This window comes from Myotis lucifugus, unplaced genomic scaffold (assembly GCF_000147115.1).
Source record: "Myotis lucifugus unplaced genomic scaffold, Myoluc2.0 scaffold_47, whole genome shotgun sequence".
NCBI classification, from domain to species: domain Eukaryota; kingdom Metazoa; phylum Chordata; class Mammalia; order Chiroptera; family Vespertilionidae; genus Myotis; species Myotis lucifugus.
Window position 1 is genome coordinate 1,793,744 of NW_005871095.1, and position 26,610 is coordinate 1,820,353.

At 41.4% G+C, this 26,610-nt stretch overlaps 1 protein-coding gene and 1 pseudogene across 1 annotated transcript in view; both read right to left on the reverse strand.

Annotated features, from left to right (window-relative positions):
- ITIH2 (inter-alpha-trypsin inhibitor heavy chain 2) overlaps positions 1-17,136 on the reverse strand; it is a 38,497-nt gene extending 21,361 nt beyond the window's left edge. The window contains exons 1-8 of the mRNA XM_006088406.3: positions 17,053-17,136; positions 15,477-15,551; positions 13,719-13,751; positions 12,143-12,312; positions 7,746-7,850; positions 4,380-4,542; positions 2,339-2,446; positions 986-1,114 (exon numbers count right to left, since the gene is read on the reverse strand). Of these exons, the coding sequence (XP_006088468.1) occupies positions 986-1,114; positions 2,339-2,446; positions 4,380-4,542; positions 7,746-7,850; positions 12,143-12,312; positions 13,719-13,751; positions 15,477-15,551; positions 17,053-17,136 (867 nt within the window). The remainder of the gene's footprint in view (positions 1-985; positions 1,115-2,338; positions 2,447-4,379; positions 4,543-7,745; positions 7,851-12,142; positions 12,313-13,718; positions 13,752-15,476; positions 15,552-17,052) is intronic.
- LOC111825955 lies at positions 1,340-1,484 on the reverse strand (annotated as a pseudogene).
- Positions 17,137-26,610: the final 9,474 nt, after the last annotated feature.

Here is a 26,610-nt window from a genome sequence, read left to right on the forward strand (position 1 = left end):
TTCATTCATCCTCTCTATATGTCCAAACCATCTCAACATACCTTTCTCAATCCTCGACACTACATTTTCTTTCACTCCACAACGTTCCCTAAAATTAACTTAATAAACTTTACTTAAAGTTTTAAGTCAACTTCGCACTGTACGTGTGCGCCCGCACGTGGTATTTTGTAAAAGAGCCACACTCAAGAGGCCAAAGAGCCGCATGTGGCTCGCGAGCCGCGGTTTGCCGACCACTGATCTAGGGAGTTCGGGTGGATAGTCAGCAGGGCAGATCTGAAAGGACCTTTATGGGCACTCTAGGGAGTTTGGATTGTTCTTGAGGTGAATGGGAGGCCACTCTGGCTGGATGCCTGATTACCTCTTAGTCTTCGGCTGCAGGTCGTAAAGATTGGTTCCCCTCATTCTCTTTCTACTGCCCTCTGGTTGCTTCTACCAGAATCTTACAGGTTCCCCTGCAGGGTGTGTAGCTGTGGATACTTCCTACCTCCCTGTTCCTGGAGAAGCACAAGTTTTGGATGTTCTCCAAGGGCTATACTTTAGCACAAGGGAAGTACAAACACACATCTAAGACATGACAAAAGGAAAAGGAAAATTTTCATTGATCCTGGACTTCACCACTGGCCCAGATCTTTCTCTAGCCTTTGGTTGTGCCTTCCTTCCAGCCCATGAACTCCGTGCTTTCTTTGATAGTCTAGTTGCAAAGAGCCTTGAAAGTTTATGCAAAATTCCCATTTCGTTATTTTCTATTATTCTTCATATGAGGCCTAAAAGTACCTTTCTGGGACAAGGACATGAGACCCAGTGACCCTTTATTCAGGTTTCTTGATGTGAAGAGATAATGCTTAGATACGATTTTAGTCCCTTCTCTGCAGCTCTGACATTGCCTTGGCAGCTAGCAGCTACCCAGAGGCCAGGGGGTTTGCTCAGCAAGAGGTTCTTTTTTGGCCTCAGTGAGGTGGCTCTCCTAGAGCCTGTGTTCACTCACCTCAAGTTCCCCGGCACTCTCCTCTCTGTTCACGTCATACACCACCACCAGATCTCCGTCCACCGCAGTCTCGGAGCAGTTAGAGCATTTTCTTTGTTGTGCTACTGTGGGCTTGAAGGACACGTGGGCCTAGAAAGAACAGTAATGTCAGAGCCAGGTCTCAGTCCCCATCCCTCTGCAGGCCAGAGGTTGACAGCTGCATCTTCTTGTGCCCACAAGAGGCCCAATGGACGTTCTGTACCCCAGCAGCATCAGTAGTACTGTTACTGAAGGAAGGGACAGTGCCAAGGCATGTGAGGGGAGTCTCTGGCAGCCTGTTGACCAGGTTTTCAGGCCTTTTTTTTTTTTTTTAGGTTAGGGAGAGTGCGAACGCAGTCCCCCATTAGCACAAATTATGCAGTCAGGTTTCCCACATTTGGGAAAATGACAGGGGCCAGCACACCTGTAATGCAATGGTAATCCTTAATTTTCAGGCCTTTTGAAAAATGTAATTAATTTTTAAAATTGTTGACAGTATTGCAGATGTCCCCCATTCTCCTCCTCTCCCCACCCTCCACTCAGCCCCTACTCCACCCCAGGCCTTCACCACACTATTGTCTTCATTTGTGGGCTATGCATATATGTTCTTTGGTTAATCTCTTTCTGCTCCACCCCACCCCAGCCCCCTTCCCCTCTGGCCTTCTTGAAGAGATTCGAAGAATCCATCCATTCCCCCCAGAAAGAAATAGCTACCAGCTCTAGTTCTGAAAGGTTCTTAGAGGAATTTAACTCCTCCATAGTTGGTTATTATTGGCCATTAAGCTGAATATCTCTTGCTGAGATTAATGTAAATCCACCATATGTTATGTGAAAGCTGTCTTTTAGTTACCAGTCAAGATGACTTGGGGGAAATGAGACTCCAAAAAGACAGTCACTGGTCAAAATGCAATGAAACAATTGGAAGTTGTTTTTTTTAACATTCTGTGGAAGACCCTAGACCGGTGATGGCGAACCTATGACACGCGTGTCAGGTGACACGCGAACTCATTTTTTTGGTTGATTTTTCTTTGTTAAATGGCATTTAAATATATAAAATAAATATCAAAAATATAAGTCTTTGTTTTACTATGGTTGCAAATATCAAAAAATTTCTATATGTGACACAGCACCAGAGTTAAGTTAGGGTTTTTCAAAATGCTGACACGCCGAGCTCAAAAGATTCGCCATCACTGCCCTAGACTTTGCTCTGGATCACTGCTCAACACCTCAGTTCAACACTTGACTACTTTTCTATTCCCCAGGGCGCATGAGGAGGGCAGAACCCATGTCTGGAGGCCACTTGGACTCTCTGCAACATGCAGTGCTTGTGATTACCTTCTGGTCTCTTTTAGATATGACTGGCACACCATCGAAATGGCCATCGGATGTGTCAGGAACATGAAGAAATTTCAACCCCTGAGGTTCAATAATCCACACATCTACCTAGAGATGGCAAAGAAAATTACTCAATGCTTGAAAATATCTTTCAAGTTTTTTTTGCGCTAGAAGTACAATTGCTAAGTCCTCTGGTGGTTTTCTCTTTTTCAAGTTTTCCCAAAGATGACCCGGCATAGTCCTATGATCACTTCTGCATGTTCTTTAAATTCTCTGGGATGTAATGCATTTTACCATAGAGGCTGAAGTCCCTTCAGGCAACTGAGTGCTCACCTTCTATTGCTTCATTTCTTTGGGATTAATTCTATTCTATTCTATAAGAGAATTCATGTTATTAGGACAAGAAAAAATGGAAGGGAAGCCATTATTAAATGATTCTGCATTTACTCTGTAGATCTGTCAATAATAGGTAATTTCCCCCACATCCTGGGCTTTTTTATTTCTTTTCTGTCTTCTTGTTTTGAGCAGAGCTAATAGTAGGGAGGAATCCCTCTTGATGATCCTTGGCAAAACTATAGTCACAGCTGCCATTTCTCTATGTATACTTTAAGTGCTTTGCTGAACAATTCACATGTATAAGCTCACTTAACTCTCATCAATGTTATTATTATCTGTTATTGTTCTTACTTTTTATTTCTCATTTTACAAATGAAGAAAAAGAGATTCAGAGTGACCTAGTTAGTAAGTGGCTGAGCCACACTTCAAACCCAGGGCCGAGTTCCTCAGGCTTTGTTCACTGCTTCTTGACTTCCAATAGCTCCCGCTTTTCAGTTGACATTGTCATACTGTTCTTTAGCCTGATGACAAGATATGTGATAGTTCCCTTTTCACATGTGAAAACATGGGCACTCAGTGGATAGAGCATCGGCCTGCGGAGTGAAAGGTCCCGGGTTCGATTCCGGTCAAGGGCATGTACCTGGGTTGTGGGCACATCCCCAGTAGGAGATGTGCAGGAGGCAGCTGATCGATGTTTCTCTCTCATCGATGTTTCTAACTCTCTGTCTCTCTCCCTTCCTCTCTGTAAAAAATCAATAAAATATATTAAAAAAAAAAAATATGTGAAAACATGGGCACTCAGGATAACTTGTCCCATGTCAGAAGGCCAGTATAGTGGGTTGAATGACAGTCCCCCAAAAGATATGTTTATATCAAGTCCCTGGAACTTGTGGATGTTACCTCATTTGGAAAAAGGTAACAGATGCAGCTAAAAATCTTTTGTTGTTATTGTTGTTGTTGTTAATCCTTCCCCAAGGATATTTTTTTCCATTGATTTTTTTTGAGAGGATGGGAGGAAGGGGGAGAGACACAGAGAGGGAAACATCAAAGATCCATCAACTGGTTGTCTCTGGGGCCAAGGATTGAGCCTGAAACCGAGGTATGTGCTCTTGACTGGAAGTGAACCTGTCACCCTTCAGTCGCAGGCTGATACTCTAACCACTAAGCATCCAGCTGGAGCAAGAATCTTGAGATGAAATCATCCTGTACTATGCAGTGGTTCCTAAATCCAATGACAACTGTTCTTATAAGAGAAAAGGCAGAGTGAGATTTGGGACATGCAGAAGAGGTGATGATTGGAATGATGTGGCCACAAGGCCAGATGTCAAACAATGCCAGCAGCTGCCAGACACAGGAAAAAGCAAAGAATAGACTCTCTCTTAGAGCCTGTGGGAGTGCTGCCTTGCCAACAGCTTGATTTCAGACTTCTGTTCTCCAGAACTGTGAGAGAATAAATTTCTGTGGTTTTAAGCCCCCAGATTGTGGTAATTTGTTACAGCAGTGCTAGGAAACTGACATAGCAAATAAGAAATCAAGCTGACATTGAAATCAGTAAGGAAGTGGCCTGGTGAACTCCAAACTCATAACCTTTTCAGTACACCAAACTGTCTTGCAGAGTTGAGTGGCATCAAACACCATAAAGGGTGGCGAACTATAGAACCGTAAGAGGATGATGTCACTGCACACCCTGCAAATCCACACTTACCTCCAAGTGTTTGGCCAGTCGTCCTGGATTCAGATGAAGTCTGTGTTCATAGGACCCCAGCTTCCTCCACTTCACTTCCTGATAATGAAGTTCAAACTGCACCTTTGCTCCAGGTCGGATGTTCACTTCGGTTTTAAAGTTCTCCATATCAAGAACCCTGCTCCTGAAGATGTGAGCCCCTGATGTAAGTTATCACATGCATGACCAAGCACAAGACCCAGAATCTAGGCAAGGGTAGTTGAATGACTCAATTGTTCATGAAAACGAATAGTATATTAAAATGTCCATGTAAATTCATTTCCATTAACATTTTCAGTCTCCTCTCTTACCTCTTACCTGATCTTTTCTTCTAGATCAGTGGTTCTCAACCTTCTGGCCCTTTAAATACAGTTCCTCATGTTGTGACCCAACCATAAAATTATTTTCGTTGCTACTTCATAACTGTAATGTTGCTACTGTTATGAATCGTAATGTAAATATCTGATATGCAGGATGGTCTTAGGCAACCCCTGTGAAAGGGTCATTCGACCGCCAAAGGGGTCGCGACCCACAGGTTGAGAACCGCTGTTCTAGAGCTTCTTACAGATTTGAGGGTCATTTGCAAAAAGCTCCCAGGTACTGATTCCTATTGTGTGCCAGAAGCTTGACACATGTCATCATAGCTTGCAAAGCAGCTCTGCAAGATGAGTATTAGTACCCTTATTTATCAGACAATAACACATGAGGCTAATAGAGAACTGGTAACCTGCTGAAGACCACACAGGTAGTCAGTTGTAGGGCCAAGCCTCACACTGAAGTTTAGATAACTCCAAAGAGAGCACCCATTTCCTCTGCTGCACTGTAGTCTCATTTTAGAAATTCTTTAATTCTGAAAATCTTCAAAAAGAAGACATCTATTATTTCATCAAATTGAATATGTATTTCCAGCATAAGGCCTTACTTAGTCATGTACATATCAAGCCCAATGCCATCATTGGTCTTGAAATGTTTATGGTTTTAAAGAGAAACTATCAAATGAGGGTAATTTGAACATTAAGATACATAATTAATATTTTTAAAAAGTTAACTTGACTAACTAAGCAAGGTGAGATTGTGATAATGAGCCCATTGGGGATTGGGGAAGTACTCTGGAAAGTCAGCTTGGGATACCAGGTGGCTGAAGAAAAAGATGAGCATGGCCTGGTGCACACCTATCAGCATGTGACCATAGGCCTTATTATCTGGGGAGTGAACTAGAACGTGAGCTCTATGGTCTGTTGTACCTGCAGTACCTAGGAGAATTTCGGTTGCTAATAAATATTTGTAGAGCGAAAAATAACAAATGAGTGGACGATGTGGTCAAAGTGATGGTAAAGATGGCAAAATGATATCCTAAAGATAAAAGAACCCGATCAACCTGGATCAACACTGGAGATGTTTCCTCTGCTTGGGATTTCTTCTCTCCTTTCTCTATCTGGATAAATTTTTACAATCTAATTGTGCTCAGTTCAAACATCAGGTCCTCTGTGATGATTTTTCTGGACTCCCAGACAGAACTGTACACTTGAGCTCCCATAAGGTTTTTTACCCTCTCTACATGAGCACTTACTCCATTATATATTACTAGAAGCCCAGTGCACAAATTTGTGCACAGGTGGGGTCCAGCTGGCCCATCCTGATTGGGGCCAATTGGGCCAGGCTGGCTGGGGGTAGGGGCCATGGTGGTTTGCCAGCTGGCCCCGCCCCCTGGTCAAACTCCTGGTCGAACTCCCGGTTAAGGTGACAATTTGCATATTAGCCTTTTATTATATAGGATATGTAATAGCCCCTTAAAATAATATATATTATATATATGAGAGCCACCTCTATACTATAGGTTCCTTGGCTGTCTCCTCTGCTAGCTGCAGTGTTTGCTGTGGAATTGTCGCCTTTGACAGAACTGGGTACAGAGCTCAATGAACTTTCATTGAATGAATAAAGGAATGAATGAAATGAAAATATTTTAAATAAAGGTAAATTTGGGGATGTAGAGAGGTGGAAGAGATGAAGGAAAAGTGGATGGCAGGATCTGGCAGATTAGATAGGCAGTGTGAGAAGTGACTGGTTGAAAAGTCCTTTGAAGTTTCTGGCTTGAGAGGCTCCCCTGTTGAGGGTGGAAGCCTTACTCCATAAAAATAAGGCAGAATAAATAGTTAAAACAAATTCCAAACCTTTATTTCTGAATACAATTGACCCTTGAACAATGCAGGGGGTTAGGAGTAGAAAATCAGCATGTGACTTTTGACTCTACAGTCAACCCTTCCTATTCATGGGTTTTGCAACCACAGATTCAACCAACTACGCATGAAAAACAGTATTTTTGGGAATCCTCAGTTGGGAATGCAAAAATATTGTTTCTACTCTGGGTTGGTTGAATCTGTGAATGCAAAGGGCAGGCTGTATCTATTTTTTTTTTTTAAATCCTGGTGTAAGTGCACCCAAGCAGTTTAAATTGTGTTGTTCAAGGGTCAATTCTACATGGTAAGTGTTGTCATCAGATCACCAGTACTTCTGTAGTTTTTCTACACCAAGCATGTCAAACTCACGGCCTGTGGGCCGCATGAGGTCCACAAGGAATATTTTTGAGGCCCAGCCAATATAACGGTATGTAAGAAACGTTTTGATAAAAATTTCGTAACTTAATTTTTACAATATCCTGTTATACATATTAATAACAAACTACAATGTTTGCTAATGACTGATTATTATAATCTTGTTGCATTCATTTTCCTTTTGTGCCTTACATGCCTTACTCACAGGCGCACCATTTCTCTCAACTAATACTATCAGCAAATATATTAGCAGGCAATTGCCAAGTCATTAGTCTTGGATTGACTTGTTTGGTGTGTGCCACAGGAAATATTTTGCTTTTGGAGAACAAGAAAATTAGGTTTACTTGCGTTACACTTATTAATTTGTGCAGTTATTCAGTGTCTGGTAAGTTAATGTTCAAAAAATATATTAATTTTTAATAAAATGGTCTATTTTGTGTTAATGATTACTCATTTATTTCAGCCCTTTGTATTCAGCATGTCTCTATCAAAATAAACCTACGTTTCTATGATAATTGAAACTTTTGTTTTTTTGTGGCCCACATAAACTTAAACCTTGTTTATTTGGCCCATGTTAGCCTTTGAGTTTGACATGCTTCCTCTATATACTCTTTTAGCAAATCAACATTAGCTACAGAACATCCAACTGCAAGTTAGGTAAGGATAGCTCATTTGCTGCAGAGAGGCCTTAGGGAATAGAAACTGGAGCACCTAACTCTACCATCTGACTACAAGGCTGTGTGCTCTTGAGGAAGGGACTGGGGGGACAGCAGTGGGATGGGGGCGCGGGCCTTACCTCACCAATCCGGTGCTTTTATCTTTTGCTCTTGCCTGTGAGTAAAGGGCTCTACCCACGGTTTTCTCCTTAATGGAACTAGTGAATGTAGTGCCGTCTACACTCCTAGAAAATGACAGAAAGCCACCAGTTGGTCTGAATATAAAGCAAACAAAAATAGCAAAACTAACAAAAAAAAAAACCAAAAACAAGCAAACATGCCAACAAGGTGGATTTACTGAATGGGAGCAATGATCATTTTGTACCTGGAAAAAAAAGGAAGAGAGACATTTACATATTTCATACACAGGAGTCTCTTCATCTGACAGTGTGATTTAAGAAGTACATGTAGTCTCCCATCATCCTAAAAGCTTTCCCTTACTACTATTGCTTGTGTTAAAAATGTTCCTTATTTTCAAAATTTACCCTGCAGATAAGGTATTGTTCTTATTGGGTAACCTTTTAAAAAATTTAAAACTTTTTTTAATAGTTGGCATTCAATATTATTTTATAATAGTTTCAGGTATACATTTATATCATTTATATAATTTTTAGTGATGGAACATTTATATAATTTATGAAGTGATCCTCCTATAAGTCTAGTACCCACCTGGCACCATCTAATCTAATAATAGACAAACTTGGTAACTGACCATACCTTCGCTACACCTCCCATGGGCTAATCAGCACGATATGCAAATTAACCGCTAACAAAGATGGCAGCTAATTTGCATACTGCAGGCACCCAACCTGTGGCTGGTGGGCAGGATGCGTGATCCCCGCCACCCGCCCACCTCCATCCGGCCCTCCAGCGGGGGACCTGGGGCTGGTGGGCGGACCGCGGCGATTGGTCACTCGCCCTGTCCTCAGCCGGCCCTCCCGCAGGGGACCCAGGGCTGGCGGGCTGGAAGGTGGCTCTGGCCGGAGCAAAGGCCTGGGTCCAGGGTGCCGGAGGAAAACCGGTGCCGACAGCCAGGAGGAGGGAAGGTTTATTGCACGAATCTTTTCATGCAACAGGCCTCTAGTATATAGATATTACAATATCATTGACTATATTCCCTATGCTATACTTTATATTCCATGACTCTTTTATAACTACCAATTTGTATTTCTCAATTCCTTCACCTTTTTCATCCAGCCTCCTAAATCCCCTCCCCTCTGGCAATCATCAGTCTGCTCTCTACATCTATACGTCTGTTACAATTTTGTTTGCTCATTTATTTGGCTTTTTAGATTCCACATGGAAGTAAAATCATATTTGTTTTACTCTGTCTTATTTCACTTAGCATAATACTCTCTAGGTTCATCCACATCATTGCAAATAAGATTTCATTCTTTTTTTTTTAAATATATTTTATTGATTTTTTACAGAGAGGAAGAGAGAGAGATAGAGAGTCAGAAACATTGATGAGAGAGAAACATCAATCAGCTGCCTCCTGCACATCTCCTACTGGGGATGTGCCCGCAACCCAGGTACATGCCCTTGATCGGAATCGAACCCGGGACCCTTCAGTCCGCAGGCCGATGCTCTATCCACTGAGCCATGTTGCAAAATGTAAGATTTCATTCTTTTTTATGGCTGAGTAATATTCCATCATTTATATGTACTACATTTTCTTTATACACTCGTCTATTGATGCGCACTTCGGTTGCTTTTGGTGTCCCTTCTGAATCACAAACGTGCTTAGAAGAGGTAACTGATAAGTCACGAGTTAGTCTGGCTTACATTTGGTTCATAAGATCAATCTTCTATGAGTTAAGGGTCTGCCATAGCTTGCGGGCATTTTGCTCTCCTGCAAGGGTGGCAGAGAGTAAAGAAAGCTGGAGAAAGGTGCTGGTGAATGAACCCTTTTGCAAAGTTTGTGTTTACTCCTCTAACATCTCCCTTGGGGACCTCTATCCTCTCTTTACATCTCCATCTCTATCTACCTGAATTTTAGCTGGCTGTTATATAATCCATACCAAGAAATGATAGGTTACAGCAGTTGAATTATAGAATTTTAGAAATGAAAGGGAGCCTATGGCACTCAAATGGGTAGTATCTATCCTCAAGAAGGAACTTAGAAATGTGTGAAAATGTTTTTGGTTGTTCTGATCACTGAAAGAGGGCGTGATAAGAGGGCACCAAGAATGCTAGATATTCTGTAATGTGAAGGGTAGTTTTTCTAAAAATTGTCCTGCCCCAAGCACCAATAGCATACTTGTTGAGGCACACCTCTATGTTTGCCTCTTTAGATGAGAGAAATCAGAGCCAAGGAGACAAGTGACTTGTTCAAGGTCACACAGTTGGTCAGAGACTGAACTAGAACTGTACCCCACGTGCCAGGTTAGCACTATTTCTATCAATCATTCTAAGGTTCAAAGACCAAAAAGTTTTAGAGACAAAAGTAAATCATTTCTATTGGTAGAATATTTGGAACCTTGATAGAAAAGGCAGAAGAAATATTTTGCATATGGCGGTCTGCACAACTCCTATTAAATTGTAGTGATATAAGCAACTATTTCCTCTGGTCTTATAAATTCAGCCCTGTGTAGAAAGAGACCAAATAAATGTATATACATAATTCTGTCTTTCATCACCTCAAATCTTCTATGAAATGAGATATGAAAAATGGAGAGAAAAATAGAAAGAAGATATACTTAGAATGAGTTCTGGTTTTGTGGTTTAAAAATAAAAATATATTAAAATAGTTTTAAATATAAATTTTCAGACATAATATTACATAATATCCCTACATAAAAGCTTTTCATTCTATATTTGCTTTCTAGAAAAAGCTTACTAAAAATGTTTTAAAAATAATTTTCTAAGCCAATTCAAAGGATACCTATTCAAAGTCATATAATGCATTTTTCTACATACTTTGTTTTGTTTAGAAAATATAGTTAATTGGCTCTACAGTTTTTAGAAGTTAACATGCATGGTATTTGAATCCTTTATTTTATTATTCACAGTTATATTGATTATATTGGTATAAAGAAGACAAAAGCAGACGAGAAGTAACTCAATCTAATGTCTTAATAAAAAAACAGCCAGAATGTATGCAGAGCATTGTCTCTCTTCTAGGCAACTGGAAAAGGACATTGGCCAAGTGGAGCACACGCTGGGGATGGCCACCCAAATGGTCAAGGGATAGAAAGCCACCCAGTCACTTGAAGGAACAGGGAACATTTAGCCTCGATAAATGAAGCTGCCCAGTGGGACAAAGTAACTGGCCTTCACTGTTTGAAAGGTATTGCAGTGGTTGAACATTTTTGTTGTTGTTGTGGAAATCTTCAAACATACAAAGAATAAAAAGAATAATATAAGCAACTCCATGGATCCATCACTGAACTACACCATTAGCAATATTTCAGCTAATTTCAATTGTCTGAACCCCCACCCTCTTCATCTTGATTATTCTGAAGCCAATCTCAGACAGTATGTCATTTCCTTCTAGAACTCTTCATTATGTATTTTGTAGAGAATTTATAAAAAATTGTAGTAGAACTCGAGTTACTGGGTAGAAAATAGAACAGATTTCAATTAAGTATAAGAAATAATTCTAACAGACATATCAACTATAGAGTGGATTGCCCTGGGAAGTAGCAAGTTTATTATTAAAGAGACTCAAGGCCCAGCGCATGAAATTGCGCGAGACCCAGATCCGCTGCACTGGCGGGTCATGGGACCCCAGACCCACCATGTGCGAGTAGCTCACCGCCATGAGCTGCGCCTTGCTGTGCGAGCTGTGAGCCCCTCCGCACCCCGCACGCTGTGAGGCCCACCTCACTGCGTGAACCATGAGCCCCACCCTGCTGTGCTGCATGAGCTGTGAGCCCCACCCCACTGCCACGAACAGTGGGTTGAGGGGAGGGAAGGAGAGGTGCTCCATGGACCTCCTGGTGACCGGTCGCTTGGTCATTACAGCCACTGGCCTTTTATAATATAGATATTTAAATCAAGCCTGGATAATCTACTTTTCAGGGGTATAATAGTGGAATTCAATCACTGGACTGATGATTGGACTTAATCGATGGTTCTCATATTTTTTTTCCATAGAAAAACATAAGACAGATGACACTGAACTGCTCTGCACACACTCATATATGGTTTCCTGAAAGCCAGAGCAATTTCTTATATTTATCTCCCCTATCCCCCAAGAGAGTACATTAAAATGCAAGTAAAGTGAGAGGTTGTTACTATAGAGATAGCTTAATTTTGTTTTAATTTATTAGAAATGAAAATCAAATCCTTCGCAAATTCTGATATTTTTAACAGAAACAAATTATTAGAACCCATTCCACAATGACCCTTGACATCCAGTGGGTCCAAAGCTCTGAGAGTGAGAACCACTGGAGCAGCTGACCGTTAAGGCCCATTCTACTATGATTCTGTGAGTAGAGCATATCCAATTTCTGCTCACATAGGAGTTACTCACATGGAGAAGTTGGAAATGAAGGCTCCTTTGGGAATCTGAACATCAAACACAACATCCCGAGGCTGTGGGGAGTTGTTCACCACTTTGGACTGAATCATGGTGTTGGCCATACGAGAAGTAATAGTGGATTGGACTTTGTAGCTATAAAGAGTCACTTGATCAACATCTTCCTGTTGACAAGAAAGCATAGCTATACTCAGAAAATAATTACACAGAACCTCACTATGTATTTGATGCTAAGAGTAGTACATCTTATTATGAACAAGCCTAGGGCATTATTAAGTGTATATCTCAGGTGGGTATTATTAAGCATTCTCCTAACTTGAAATACCCCCCAGGCAGAAGTCTGCCTTTATTTTGAGATATCTTGATACGCCTTTCAGGTTTATATGTCTATTAATGATGATTTTTAAAGGTAGAACACAAGTAGAAAACGGTTGTGGGAAGCAAGATTGAATTGGAAAAGTCCTAGCAATAACTTCAAATGCAGGGCCATAGTGAGAGAAAGGACACAGCATTGCAGGGGTGGAAGGGGTCCCTGGCTGCACCTCCAGAGTGGGGTGCAGCCAGGGTTATGGTGAGGTTGAAGACACATATGGTCTCCATACTGCTGTCTACCTTCTTTGATTTTATGTATTACAATTTAATCTTCTCCCAGTCTTCTTCTCCTTCCCCAAAGAAAGACACTGATAGGTGAGAACACTGATAGGTGGGAGTAACAAACTGAATAGAAGGACAAGAAAAATATGATTTTGATGCAATTATTGGTCCAGCGCTCTGGACCCCCTTTGCCAGTCCTTCTCTACTCAATTAAGGCAGCCCCGATGTAAAAGGCTACAGTTTATGAGCATGCTCAAGGCAAGGGATTACAAACACATCGTTTTTTGGAGGTGCCTGAGGATTGCAAGCTGCTTCAGGACTATGGCAATGTAGCCCCATTAGATTTTGCTTTTTTTCTTCAAAAGGATTTGCTTATTTCAACACTAGGTGTCATCCCTCAAGCTTTCTCATTCAAGATGAAACCTTTCAACTCAACATCCAACTAAGATAAAACCCAGGCTGTTATTTGTCCTTTCTACTCCTTAAACCTGTGCTTTTCACAATTTCTGTCAATTCAGAGCAGGAAGCCAACACAAACCACTTCCTTTTGATACTTTCTTGCCACGGGAAACACGACCTTGAACATCTCAGGGAATCGAGTCATTTCATTTTTAAGAGTTCCTTTCCCACACTCTTTTACCTCGAGAGCTGTGAGATGTCATATTTGAAATCAAACTGTTAAGCTGGAATAAATATATATGCTTGGATGAAATCTATGTTGGCAAAACTTAAGAAAATAAAGAGAAAGGGCATTTTCAACTCTTGGTAACACCTCCTCTGGTTGCTTGTACACGGTTCTCTTTCATGCTGAGTTTTAGACACACTTCCAAACAGAATTGGGCAAGAGGGTATTTCGAAAGTTAGGTAAATGCTCTCGGTGATGGAGACAAAGGAGGTAACCGTGATGATTTCTAGATAATAGGTAACAGAAAAATCATTCAGGTATCAATATTTAACAAAATCAAAGTAAACTTACCATGGTTTCTCCAGATTCTCCAGAAATACTTCTCTGTGAAAGGAAGTTAGATAATCATTCTTCAAAAGTGTGTTACTTATTACCTTGAGGGCAAAAACTGCTTTCTTCAGTTAAAAAAAAAAAGTGTTTCTTCCCCCCCCCCTTTACCTCCCCCCCACCCCCCACCCCCCACCCCCCCTCAATCCTGAGCTATAATCTATTCATTGGAGCCAAGACATAAATATCAAACATTCTGGGATACTATTTCCCACTGGTGTGTTTTTCTGAACAAATTTCTCAGCCCCCTTTGGGTTGCATGCCCATCACTGTTTATATAATGCTAAAACAAATGTTTTTAAATGAAAATATCCAACCAAACTCATGCTGAGTAGCATATTTCTCCTTCATCCTATTTGTATGATTGATTTTTTATTCAATTGCATGGTTGTTGGGTGCTTTTTTTTTTCTACCATGGGGCTCTGGACATGCCATCTCCATTGCCTGCAATGCTCCCCCTTCCTGGTCACCTCTGTCCCCTCCCTCAATGTCACAACTCCTATTCCTCCTTCAGATCTCAGCTCAGGCAGAATTTTCTCAGTGAAGTTCTCTCTGACCCCCTCTCATCCCCAGACCAGGTAAGCTTCCTTTACTAAGCATTTCATAGCAGCATAGCTCTTCTTCAAAGGAAGATAGTGGGAATATGTGTCTGTCTCCTCCATTAGACTAAGCTACATGGGAGTTGGGATTTTGATGTGTTTTCTCCTTGGTGGAGCTAAGCATGGTGACTGGCGTGTGGAATCTCTGTACCTGAACCGCCCTGCTAGGGAATTATCCACAGGAAAGATTGTCCTGTGGGCATGGAAAGCTGAGTGGCTTCAGAGTGATGGATGAATATTTCATATCTGGTGAAGTTTAAAATAATAATCCAGGTGTTGGATATAAGCTTAGCTTGTTGCCTGATTTGGGGTGAACTGAGGTTTTAAGAGGTATTACATGACATAATGAGTCAACAGTTGCCTTCCTTTAGACTTTTCAGTGAAATTTCATTGACTAAGTTTTCTCTCTTATGGGTAGATGAAGACCCTGACATGAGGGCTCGCCTATTGGGTTTTAATATTATTGGTCTACAAAAAACCTGGACTTCTGGAAAGTCAAAAATTCATACCCAAACAAAATAAGTCACCGGTCAGCTTAGCGTTGTTTCCATAAATACCTTTCTCAGCATGTAGGCTCTTTGGGGAAGAAGCCAAACCCTTCCTGGCTCCTGGAGAACTCACCCCCACGAATGAGAGCATCTTGTCTAAGCTGCCTCCAGAGTGCAGGCCGCAGTGTGGCCAGTTCTCTGAGCCACTCCCATGCTCCCTGAGCTACACCCCCAGAGAGCAGTGACCAGAAGAAAGAGAATGTGTGGCTGCAAGTGGGCCATACCTGCCACCACTGGGATGGGAAACACCCCCTAAGAGGAAGTTCTTCCTTAGCAGGCAGTAAAATCATCCCATAATCTTCAAGTTTAAAGAAAACACATAGCTGTATATCCTTCAAGGGACTAAGGTGGCCATTATGGTTTGGGGGCTCAGGGACAGTTGCATAGAAGTCTCTCTTGATTTTTACCTTGAAAATGCTCCCACTTGCGTGTAAAACCACTGGGCTCCTTTCTGCTTAAAATACCTACGAGCTCTTGAGAACATCTAGCAAAAAGTATTTTAATCCTTCTCCTACTTCTTCAATCATGGTCTCTTTTACTTATTTTTCCCTTTTGGAACTTAAGGCTTACTGTACCTGATGCCTCCGGTTTTCGGGCACAAATTGAAATCTGCCTGGAGCCAGTTCCACAAGATCTTCATATTCTGCAAACTTAAAAAAGAATTTAAGATGTTTATTTCTATTAATAAAAAAAATTGAGAGTAAAATAAGCAGCTGGTGACAGGCATAAAAGTATTAATTATATTATTTTATCTTATTTCCTATACCTCTAGGCCAGCGGTTCTCAACCTGTGGGTCGAGACCCCTTTGGCAGTCGAACGACCCTTTCACAGGGGTCGCCTAAGACCATCCTTCATATCAGATATTTACATTACGATTCATAACAGTAGCAACATTACATTATGAAGTAGCAACGAAAATAATTTTATGGTTGGGTCACAACATGAGGAATTGTATTTAAAGGGCCAAAAGGTAGAGAACCACTGCTCTAGGCAGTCTCACATTTTTACATGAATATTTCTTTAATATATTTATGTTTGCTAGTTATTAAGTGGAAGAAATTAATTTATGAGTTTGCCAAAAGATGATGTGACATAAGGTAGGGGTAAAAGTAACCCACGGTTCAGGTGTGTGTCTGGGGGGAAGTAGTGGGTAGATCTTAGGGGCATCAACAGTGTCTGCCTGGATAAATGTGAACCATTATCCACTGGATTAAGAATGTCAATATAAAAGTAATGCCAGTAAGAAGTGATAGAAAAAACACAAACAGATGTGGATGTGTTGGCTTTAATTCCAGTGGTTTCTAGTACACTCGGTGTTTTTTAAAGTGTTGGGAAGTATGGAAGTTTCTAAACAGACAGAGTGATCCCCCCTCCCCCCACCACCCCGGCAAATAGGCTATCCTGTTTTTTGGCATTTTTTGTAGACAATCCACTCTGCAAGTATTACAATCTGCTGCATCTCCCAGGATATTCCCATAATACATGTTGCTTTCATCAAAATAGCTTTTGTATGACTTTCAAAATGACTCAGTCCAAGGTTTTCCTTATGTAGGGATGGCCAAAGGACCAAAGTGGAGACCTTGAGCTCTGGGAATAATTCCTGCACTCCACCAGCCCACTTGCCACCTTCCTCTTTAACAGGAATAGTTAACATGCTCTTATCACAGAAATCATTGTCCACTTAGGTATGAAAAACAATAGTGCTCTGATAATGACTTTTCTTATTCTCTGTATGAGTGATAATGACATGTCATCATCAACATCATCATCATAGCTAATAATTATTAGGTGCTTTCTGGTGTTTGCCCTGGGCTAGATAATTTACATATGTCATTTAATTCTCAAACACCCTTTGAGGTGGGTCAATTATTATTCCCATTTTTTTAGATAACAAGTAGGCAGCTGTACTCCATAAATGTTACATGATGGGGACAGCACATTGAGCTTGACTTCATTCATCTCATTTGAAACTGTTAATGCTTTAAAAAGTAAATACAGTCCAGTAATTATAACAGTGAATACTTCTACTCAGATGAGTTTATCATAAATTTCCTTTCTACCCAAAAGACAGTCCTTGAAGAGCAACAGCAACAGGCTAGTTCCTGAGCATCTGTATGGGCAAGAGCAAGGAGGCTTCTGCAAGTACTTACTTCTGGGAGTCCATTGGTGGGGATTTCGAAGGCTTGTGCCTCGGAAAGAAAGAACCAGATGAGAAAGCTCGTGAGCCATTGCATCTTGCTGGGCAGCTTGGCCAAGGGCTCCAGTGCAGGGTCTGGGGAGAATTCCCCTCTCACCCAACCGAGTTCAAAGGAACAGCAGAGGAGTACAGTTCGATTTTAAAAAGTAGAAAAAAGAGGAAGAAAGCTCTCAAACTTTGTTCAAACACGGGACAAATATTTGTTCTGGAGTTCAAACTCGAGCTGAGGGGGTGGGTTGGACAAACCCAGAGGTTATTCAAACAGCAAGGCCAGAGGCAGTCCCTGGGCTGTGAGAACCCTTCAGGCTCGGATGACGTGCTGCCTCCACTTCTGCTTCTTCTACTCCTTCTTTTTTCGCCTCTGCGGATGTTTGTTCCTCTTAAAATGGGAGAGGCCTAAAGATAAGTGCCATCCTCCTTGAAGGACCAAGAGAGAAACTGTAGTGAGAAATAGAGGCAGAGAGAGAGAGAAAAAAAAAAGCTAAGTGAAGTTTCTGGAAACAAAATCCTTTGATTTAAATGAAAGAAGGAGGAATTTAGCAAAAATGGAAGACAAAACTGAATGCTTTTCTGAGCAACGCATTCCTGGTCAGTGTTTTCCCTCTCTTTGGTAACTGACTACCTATCACACGCGGAGAACTGGGCGGGCAGCGGCGCCGGATACAAAGGCCGCTCTTCGGTGAGGACGCTTCATGGAAGTGTGATGAAGAGCGGGGTCCTTCCCGCTGCCCTGATCAGCCTTTGCTCAAGTCCGTGGCAAGTCTGTCCTCCCCAGTCCCAGAATCCGGGGAAGCCCAGCCTGGAAGCAGAGTGTTTTATTCCTTCCCATTCACAGTCTGGATAGAACCGTGGTCGGCAAACTGCGGCTCGCGAGCCACATGCAGCTCTTTGGCCCCTTGAGTGTGTCTCTTCCTAAGCCTTAGGCGTACCCTAATTAAGTTAATAACAATGTACCTACCTATATAGTTTAAGTTTAAAAAATTTGGCTCTCAAAAGAAATATCAATCCTTGTACTGTTGATATTTGGCTCTGTTGACTGATGAGTTTGCCGACCACTGGGATAGAATAATAAAGTCAAGTAGGATCTATTGAGCCCTGCCTGGTGCCAGGCACTTTTACTTTCATGATCTTTAAATTTTTTTTAAAATCTATAAAAGAGTCATGTGATGTGTGTGCTGTATTTATCCTCATTTACAATGGAGGAAAATAAGGTTAAATAATTTATTCCACATCTCACAGTTGGTAAGTAGAAATAAGGATCAAGGTCGGCCTGACCCCAAAGCCTTTGCTCTTCAGGACTGAGCCCAAGGGAAGCAACCTGCCGCCCATTATTGGGATCCATTGTCCCAGGTATGAATTTAGACTAGAATTTACCTGTAGTCCCCAACATAGTCTCCTTGATGAGCCCGTTTCCTGAGCCTCTCCTGCAGACATCTGCTTCAACAAGGCCCGTGCTGTGCACCCCAGTTTGGTCAGTGGGGGAACTGTCAGGATGTTTCTGGCAGTTTCCTTCCCCGGAATGCAACTCATGGCTTCCTCCCTGAAATTCCCTGATCTAGCATCTAATCATGGACCTGCTGCTGGGAACCCTCACTCTCTAAGGAAACTTGCACCCACATGGAAAAAGAGAGTCGGCCATGGCCTCTGAAACATGAGGATATAGGGCGGTTCCCACCAGATCCTTGTCTGGCGACACTCAGCAGGTTCCCTTGCACCTCAGAGTCACTGTGGGGATTGCACAGAACACAGCACAAATAAATAGGTCAGCTGTCTGAGATAGCTTTCTGATTTGGTTTGAAGGGAAATGGTTTAAAGTTTATTTCCAAAACATTTCCAGATGAAAAGAGAAAGTAAAAAAACAATCCCCCAAAAGAGAAATTTATGGATTCAAATATGCAGGATAGTATTTTAAAAAACCCTATAATTTTATTTATTATATCCAAGCACATGCCAAAAATAGTTTGAAATATAAAATAGAAATAGATTAAATTTATCTGTAAGATTATGGAGGGTTACTATTTTTAAAAAAGGTCAATCATATACTGTCTCTAAGAATGACACTTTATAGCCATGAGACAAAAACAGACTAAAAGTTAAGATTGCATTAAAATCTATTCTATTTATGGCATTTCAAATACCTAAAAACAGGGATTACAAAGACGGTATCAGGTTAAATATATGTCATGACAAATAATAAAAAATGTCAGAAGATGCCCTAGCTGGTTTGGCTTAGGGGATAGAGCATCCTCCTGGGGACTGAAGAGTCCTGGGTTCTATTCTAGTCAAGCCAAAGGCCTGAGTTGCAGGCTCAATCCCCTGGGGGGGGGGGGGGGGGGCATGCAGGAGGCAGCCAATCAATGAATCTCAGCATTGATGTTTCTATCTCTCTCTCCCCTCTCTCCCTTCCTCTCTGAAATCAATAAAAATATATATTTTAAAAAATCAGAAGAGATTAATAAGTCTAAGATTAGAAATTAACTCTTTGGGGAAATAAGATAATAATGAAATAGGTTTTTAAATCAGAAGAAAGTGATAAATCTATTGAATTCTAAAAAACAATACACAATAATCAATTAAAAATGAAAATGAGATATATAATGATTAACATGAAAGATATTTTAAAATAAATGTATATGTCACTAATAAATAGAGATATTGATTAATATGTCAAATTTATAAGAAACCTTATGTGAAATGTAAAATGTTTTAAATGGTCCACAATGTAGAGGCAAACAGACCAAAAACAGAGAAAGAAATGGAAAAGTTACATAAAAAAGACTATTGAGTCTCACCATTTTTTAAAAATTTCATTGGATATATAGTATCTGTACAACATACAGAAAGTGAGCATGTGGTTTTTAATTCATTTAACGAGGCAGGTATTGTTTTCACTCCTCAAATCTGAAAAGTACAACACATACACAAAGTTTAGGACCAATTTATTTATAAAAAACTATAGGCCCGATGCATGAAATTTATGCATGGGGGAGGTGGGTGGGTGTCCCTCAGCCCAGCCTGCACCCTCTTGCAATCCTCGAACTTTTGGGGGATCCCTGCAGACCAGGCCTAAACTGGCAGCTGGACATCCCTCTCGCAATCTGGGACCGCTGGCTCACCTGCCTGCCTGATTGCCCCTAACCATCTCTGCCTGCCTGCCTCATCACCCCTAACTGCCTCTGCCTGCCTGCCTGATCACCCCTAACCACTCTACCTGCCTGCCTGATCACCCCTAACTGCTCAATGGGGGCGGGGTAAGCCAGGGTGAGGGGCATGGTCATTCTGGTCTCTGGTCATCCTGGGTGTTCCATTGTTTCAGTCACTGGGCTTTTATTATATAGGATAATGAATATGACCCTGGAAAACATTTTGGTACCATGAAATAATCCTATATAATAAAAGCCTAATATGCAAATCAACCAAAAGGTGGAATGACCAGTCACGATGATGCACACTGACCACCAGAGGGAAGACACTCAACGCAGGAGCTGCCCCAGCCAGCAGGCCTCAGCCCAGCCAAGGCAGGTGCCAGCGGGGGACCCCCTGATCGCCCCACCGGTTGCCCCACAAAGGGAGGTGACAGGCAGCGGCTGGGGGTGGGGCTGGAAAGCAGGGGCGGGGCCTGATCGCCCCCAGATCGACACACTGATTGGCCCTGATTGCCAACTAGGCCTAGGGACCCTACCCTGCACGAATTTCGTGCACTGGGCCTCTAGTTCACTATAACTGAGAGTGGATTGTCTAGGAAATCAAGGCTAATATTACACAAGAATACTTGTCAAAATAAAATTTCATTAAAAAATATTAAAAATTATTTCACTATCTCAATAGCTATTGAGAAGCCATTCAATAATTTCCAAATTTGTTTCTGATTAAAGAGCTGAAAGTATTAGTATTATATATATATATATATATATATATATATATATATATATATATATATATATAAAAGCCTAAGTGACCGTTATGCCCTGTTGACTGAATGATGAGTTGACCGGTTGCTATGATGTGCACTGTCCACCAGGGGGCAGACGTTCCATTCAGGAACTTCCCCCTGGTGGTCAGTGTGCTCCTACAGCCAACCTCCAGCGGTCCCTCCCCCGTGGCAGGTTGGTCCCGATCGGCTCCAATAGGGACTGGGTGAGATGGCCCCAATCGGCCCCAATTGCCAGCCAGGCCAATGGACCCCATTCATTTATGAATTCGTGCACCAGGCCTCTAGTGTGTGTGTATATATATATATTTGTTGTTGTTTTAATCTTCACCCGAGGATATTTTTCCATTGATTTTAGGGACAGTGGAAGAGAGAGGGAAAGACAGAGAGAAACATCCATATGAGAGAAACACATTAATTGGTTGCCTCTGACCAGGGCCAGGGCCTGAGGAGCCTGCAATTAAGGTACATGCCCTTTTTTGGAATTGAACCTTTGGTCTGCAGGCCAATGCTCTATCCACTGAGCCAAATTGGCTAGGGCAGGAGGCAATTTTTTTTTTAACATGACAGGGGATGTGTGTGTGTGTGAGAAAGACTTCAGAAAAGTCACTTTTCTCTTACAAAGAGAAACCAAAAGATTTGCTTTGTAGAAGATGTTATTCCTTTTCTAGAAAATCTAGAAAAATCTAATAAAAAATGTACTAGATGAAGTACATTTGTTTAGCCAAACAGCAAGATATAAGGTGAACCTGCAAAATCAGTTACATTTCTCTTAACTAGTGATTACACAGAAAATAACATGACAAATATGTCTTTTTAATCAAGTGTATCAAAAGCACATAGAAAATTGAGTGAGGGATTCACATGAAGAAATATTTTAAATTCTGGTAAAATAAAAGAAGACATGAATAGATGGAATACTCTACTGTTAGAAATACTAATAGTTAATACTAATAACTGATTAGCTAATAAGTGATTCATTAGCTAAATTAATATATACATTTTATAGAATATTGATGTCAGTGTTTCCATAGAATAATTTATAGAAACTGAAAACTCTAAGGATGAGAAGACAATAAAAGCCAAAAAAAACACACACATGTTTTTTAGCCCTCACTGGTTTGGCTCAGTGGATAGAGCCAAACTAATTAATGCAATAAAATAGTGAGCCAGAAATACATTTCATATAGAGCATATTATAAATCTAAAGCAATACAACAGTGGGGGAATGAATTCAGTACTAAATAAATGGTACTAGAACAATTGGATTGTGGTATGAGAGAACTAACTGTAATCCAATCCTTCCCTCCCTTGCCTAGGATTGGCTGAGTGAGCTCCCAGCCATGTGGGTGTCTCTACCCAACCCTCACAGAAAAGTCTTGTCATAACTTTCCATTCTCTGCTGAGAAGATGCCTCCGAGCAATTGAGACCCTATGGCATACTTTTTAAAAAATAATTATGATTCCCAACATTATGGCCCCTTCATCTCTTATAATCTGACTAGAGGCCTGGTGCATGAAATTTGTGCACTCAGGGGGTGTGGTCCTCAGCCCAGCCTGCGCCCTTTCGCAGTCCAGGAGCCTCGGGGGATGTCCGACTGATGCTTAGGTCCGCTCCCTAGAGGGGGAGCGGGCCAAAGCCATCAGTCGGACATCCTTAGCGCTGCCACAGAGTCAGGAGAGGCTCCCACCACTGCCGCTGCACTCACCAGCTGTGAGCCCGGCTTCTGGCTGAGCAGCACTCCCCCTGTGGGTGAGCACTGACCACCAGGGGCAGCTCCTGCATTGGTCAGTGCGTGTCATAGTGACCGGTTGTTCTGCCATTTGGTCTATTTGCATATTAGCCTTTTATTATATAAGATGTTTTGAATGACCTCAGAACAACCAAACTGAGGGCAGCCTGGGTCAGTCTTCTCTTTTCATGCTGATAGCCTATCTCCAAATTCCAAGGTCTTGGACAGAATACCATGTTTGATCTCTTAATGTTTAGAACAGTGGTTCTCAACCTTCCTAATGCCGCGACCCTTTAATACAGTTCCTCATGTTGTGGTGACCCCCAACCATAAAATTATTTTCGTTGCTACTTCATAACTGTAATTTTGCTACTGTTATGAATCATAATGTAAATATCTGATATGCAGGATGTATTTTCATTGTTACAAATTGAACACAATTAAAACATAGTGATTAATCACAAAACAATATGTAATTATATATGTGTTTTCCCATGGTCTTACACGACACCTGTGAAAGGGTCGTTCGACCCCCAAAGGGGTCGAGACCCACAGGTTGAGAACCGCTGGTTTAGAAACTTCATGGCTCCCTACCAGTGTAGGTGTGTATTCAGGTCACTGGGTCCTGAACGTGGGACTCTCCCACCCCTCCTCGGCCTGGGCAACTGTAATCCAATGAATTAAAAGTATCCACTGTTACTTAAACTCTCCTGATTTATAGGATGGCAATCACTACTGCAAATGCCATAATAATATCCACTTTCATGTATTAGAAAATCGGTAAGAAATTTAAGATAATTTTTTTTTACTATATTTCATAATGTTTAAGCAAAACAGTAACTCATTTAGTACTCAATGAGAATTCTAAGGAATATCAATAAACTTGAGGTTCATGACTCTGAGTATGTCACTGTGACTTAGCTAACAGTGTGGCAATAGCCATCAGAGACTTATAAAATTCAGTTCTAGTTCAATCATTGTGCAAGTATAGTTTTAAAAGTCCAATGTCAAAGGTGAACTAATTTACAAATAACTGTATCTGACCCTCTACTGCTTGTTCATTAGTTCAGATGAGACATAATCTGGAGAATGTCAGTTTTCAACACATATTTGAATTCTGATGGCTTCCTCTCATAGTGAAGTTAAGACATTTTGCTTTAGATTTTTAAAGGATTATTTGTTTTAATTTTTCAAGAGGATATTCTATTATTCTGCTAAATCCTTTTTCTTCCCTCTTAAGCACAGGTGGGGATTAATGTAATTTGGGGCCAGACATAAAGAAATTTCAAAAGAAAAATGTTAAAAATTGGATAGATGTACTACAAGTCAAAAATACAAAATTAGAAAGTGTGGCTTTAAAACAACAAACATTTTGCCTGATTCTTGGACATACTACCTATTGCCCTCACTCAGAGGTCCAGGCTCAGAGAAGGAAGAAAAAAAATGGAGAGGAGTATATTGCTTCTACCTGGAAGTGACATGTGTCATTTCCATTCATAGGTCTATGGTCAGAGTAAGGCACATGGCTATACTTAATTTCAAGGGCAGGGGGTGGGGGAAAAGAAATTGCAATCTTTTCCTATGCTGGATAGGATAGGGAATTTGGATTTTGGTATAGAGTAATGTCTACCACTGATGGAAAGCTGGAACTGAGAAATGAATGTTAACAAGAATTAGCTCCAGAATTTTTATATATATGTATTGTTTTCAGAGAGGAAGGGAAAGGGAGATGAAAACATCAATGAGAGAAAATCATTGATTGGCTGCCTCCTGCACACCCCCTACTGGGAATTGAGGCCATAACCCAGGCATGTGCCCTTACTTGGAATTGAACCATGACCTCCTGGTTCATGGGTGGATGCTCAACCACTGAGCAACACCAACCGGGCTAGAATTTTTGAAAATATCAGGGAGGCCCTTGAACTTCCCACCAAGCAGAGAATAGCACATTCAAACAACATTTACTTAAACAGCAACGGTGAATAACTGACAAAGGGTTACTGCAATCACAAATTTTCACTTTCCATAGACCCTGCACTCCCTCTTCCTGAGCAATACTGACTTAGCCAGGAGCCCCTTCAACATATTGTGAAAGAAATAGACCTTTGGGATCAACTGATTAGGAGACTGATCTCTTCTCGGAAACACTGGGAGTGTTTTCAGTCGGAAGCTGCTGTGTGGAATCAGGAAAAGGGGACAACAATCTGGGAGAAGCCGTGTGAATAAAACAATCTGGGAGAAGCTGAAAGAAGGTTTTTGGAGCCACAGTTTATGGGGGAGAAAGAGCCCAGTTTTATTCCACGTTTCTGCTTTTATTTTTGTATAAGTCTATTCGAAGTGGCATTTGCATGAGATGAATATAAAATTCACTTGAGATGTTTTTCAAAACGTGTCCCCACTAGATGGCGAAAGGTGCTCACCAATTTTGAACTGATCTCAAGGACCGGTGCAAAGTAGGGGATGAAGAACTTCAAAGCAAAATATCGATCATACAATTGGGGGTATGAACTTCTATAATAAGAAGCCTTATTATAGTGCATTAAATGAGTATAACCTAGTATTTCTAGAGCTTGATTATGTGGTTTTCCTCTTCAAAAACATATTTAAATAATCACATATTAAAAAATATTGATTGATTCTGACACATAACACATAATGAATACATGAGCGAATCATGTATAAATATCATGGATTAACTGTACTTATAAAACAGGAGATGTGGCTATTTATTTATAATAAACTAATCGTCCACTCAAGCTACCAATATACCTGAATACTTCTATATGCGAAGCCTGCCTTGAGACTGTTCCTGGCACGTGCAGCCATCTAGGGGAGTGGTGAAGAGCAGATCTTTGGGGCTCTGAGTTTGTACTTTAGTTTCTACCACTTATTAGCTATGACCTTGAAAAGCTACTCAACCTGTTTGGAATTCTCGCTAAATGAAAAATAAATACAGAAGTTGGCCACCGTTCATTGGGTATTTTGTTGTATGCAGACGGACACATTCTATCCAGTAAAATCATTATTCTGTGAGGCTGTTTTGTATGAGATTAACATGTACCGGTAAATTGGCAGACTTTGAGTAAAGCAAATTGCCCTCCCTAACGTGGGTGGGCCTCATCCAATCAATTGAGGCCTGAATAAAACAAAAGACTCACCCTCCCTCCAACGGAGAGAGTTCTGGACTCAAACTGCAACAGTTGCCTGAGTCTCACCTTGCAGATTTTGGACTCACCAAGCCTCCACAAGCACGTGAGCCAATTCCTTAAAATAAGTCTCTTTCTTATGTGTACAACTCCTCTTTATCTGGAGAACCCTGATTAAGACAGGTGTCCTGTGAGTGGGGCTGATTTTGTTTCTCTCCTGAACAGACTCCCGGGACACGTTCTCCGATGGAGGAATCTCCAACTGCAAATCCCTCAGCAGTGGCCGTGTCTGTTCTGCAGTTGCTCAGAGTGTCTCCCTCAGCCACTGGCTTCTTGTTATCTACTCACCTCTGCTGGTGTCATGTTGAGTGTCTCCTTGCAGTCCTCATGCGGGGAAACCAGGTGACCCCATTGCATCTCCCTCACACACCGCGGGCAGTGTGCAGTTCACTCCTCAGATTGCCTTTCCCCCTCACAGATGGCTCAGCCAGCCTCGTAGGGAGGGGAGACACCAGAGTGTGCCAGACAACCTTTTCCAAAGGGGTCCCTTACCTCAGTCCTCCCAGCATCAGCTTTTGAGGAAGGTGGTGGGTGAAGAGGCACAAAACTGACTTGGGGACACATCTGTTCAAGACCTGCATGGAGAGTGAGGGTAGCACTCATTTTGCAATGTGGCATGATGTGTCATTTTGTCCTTGATC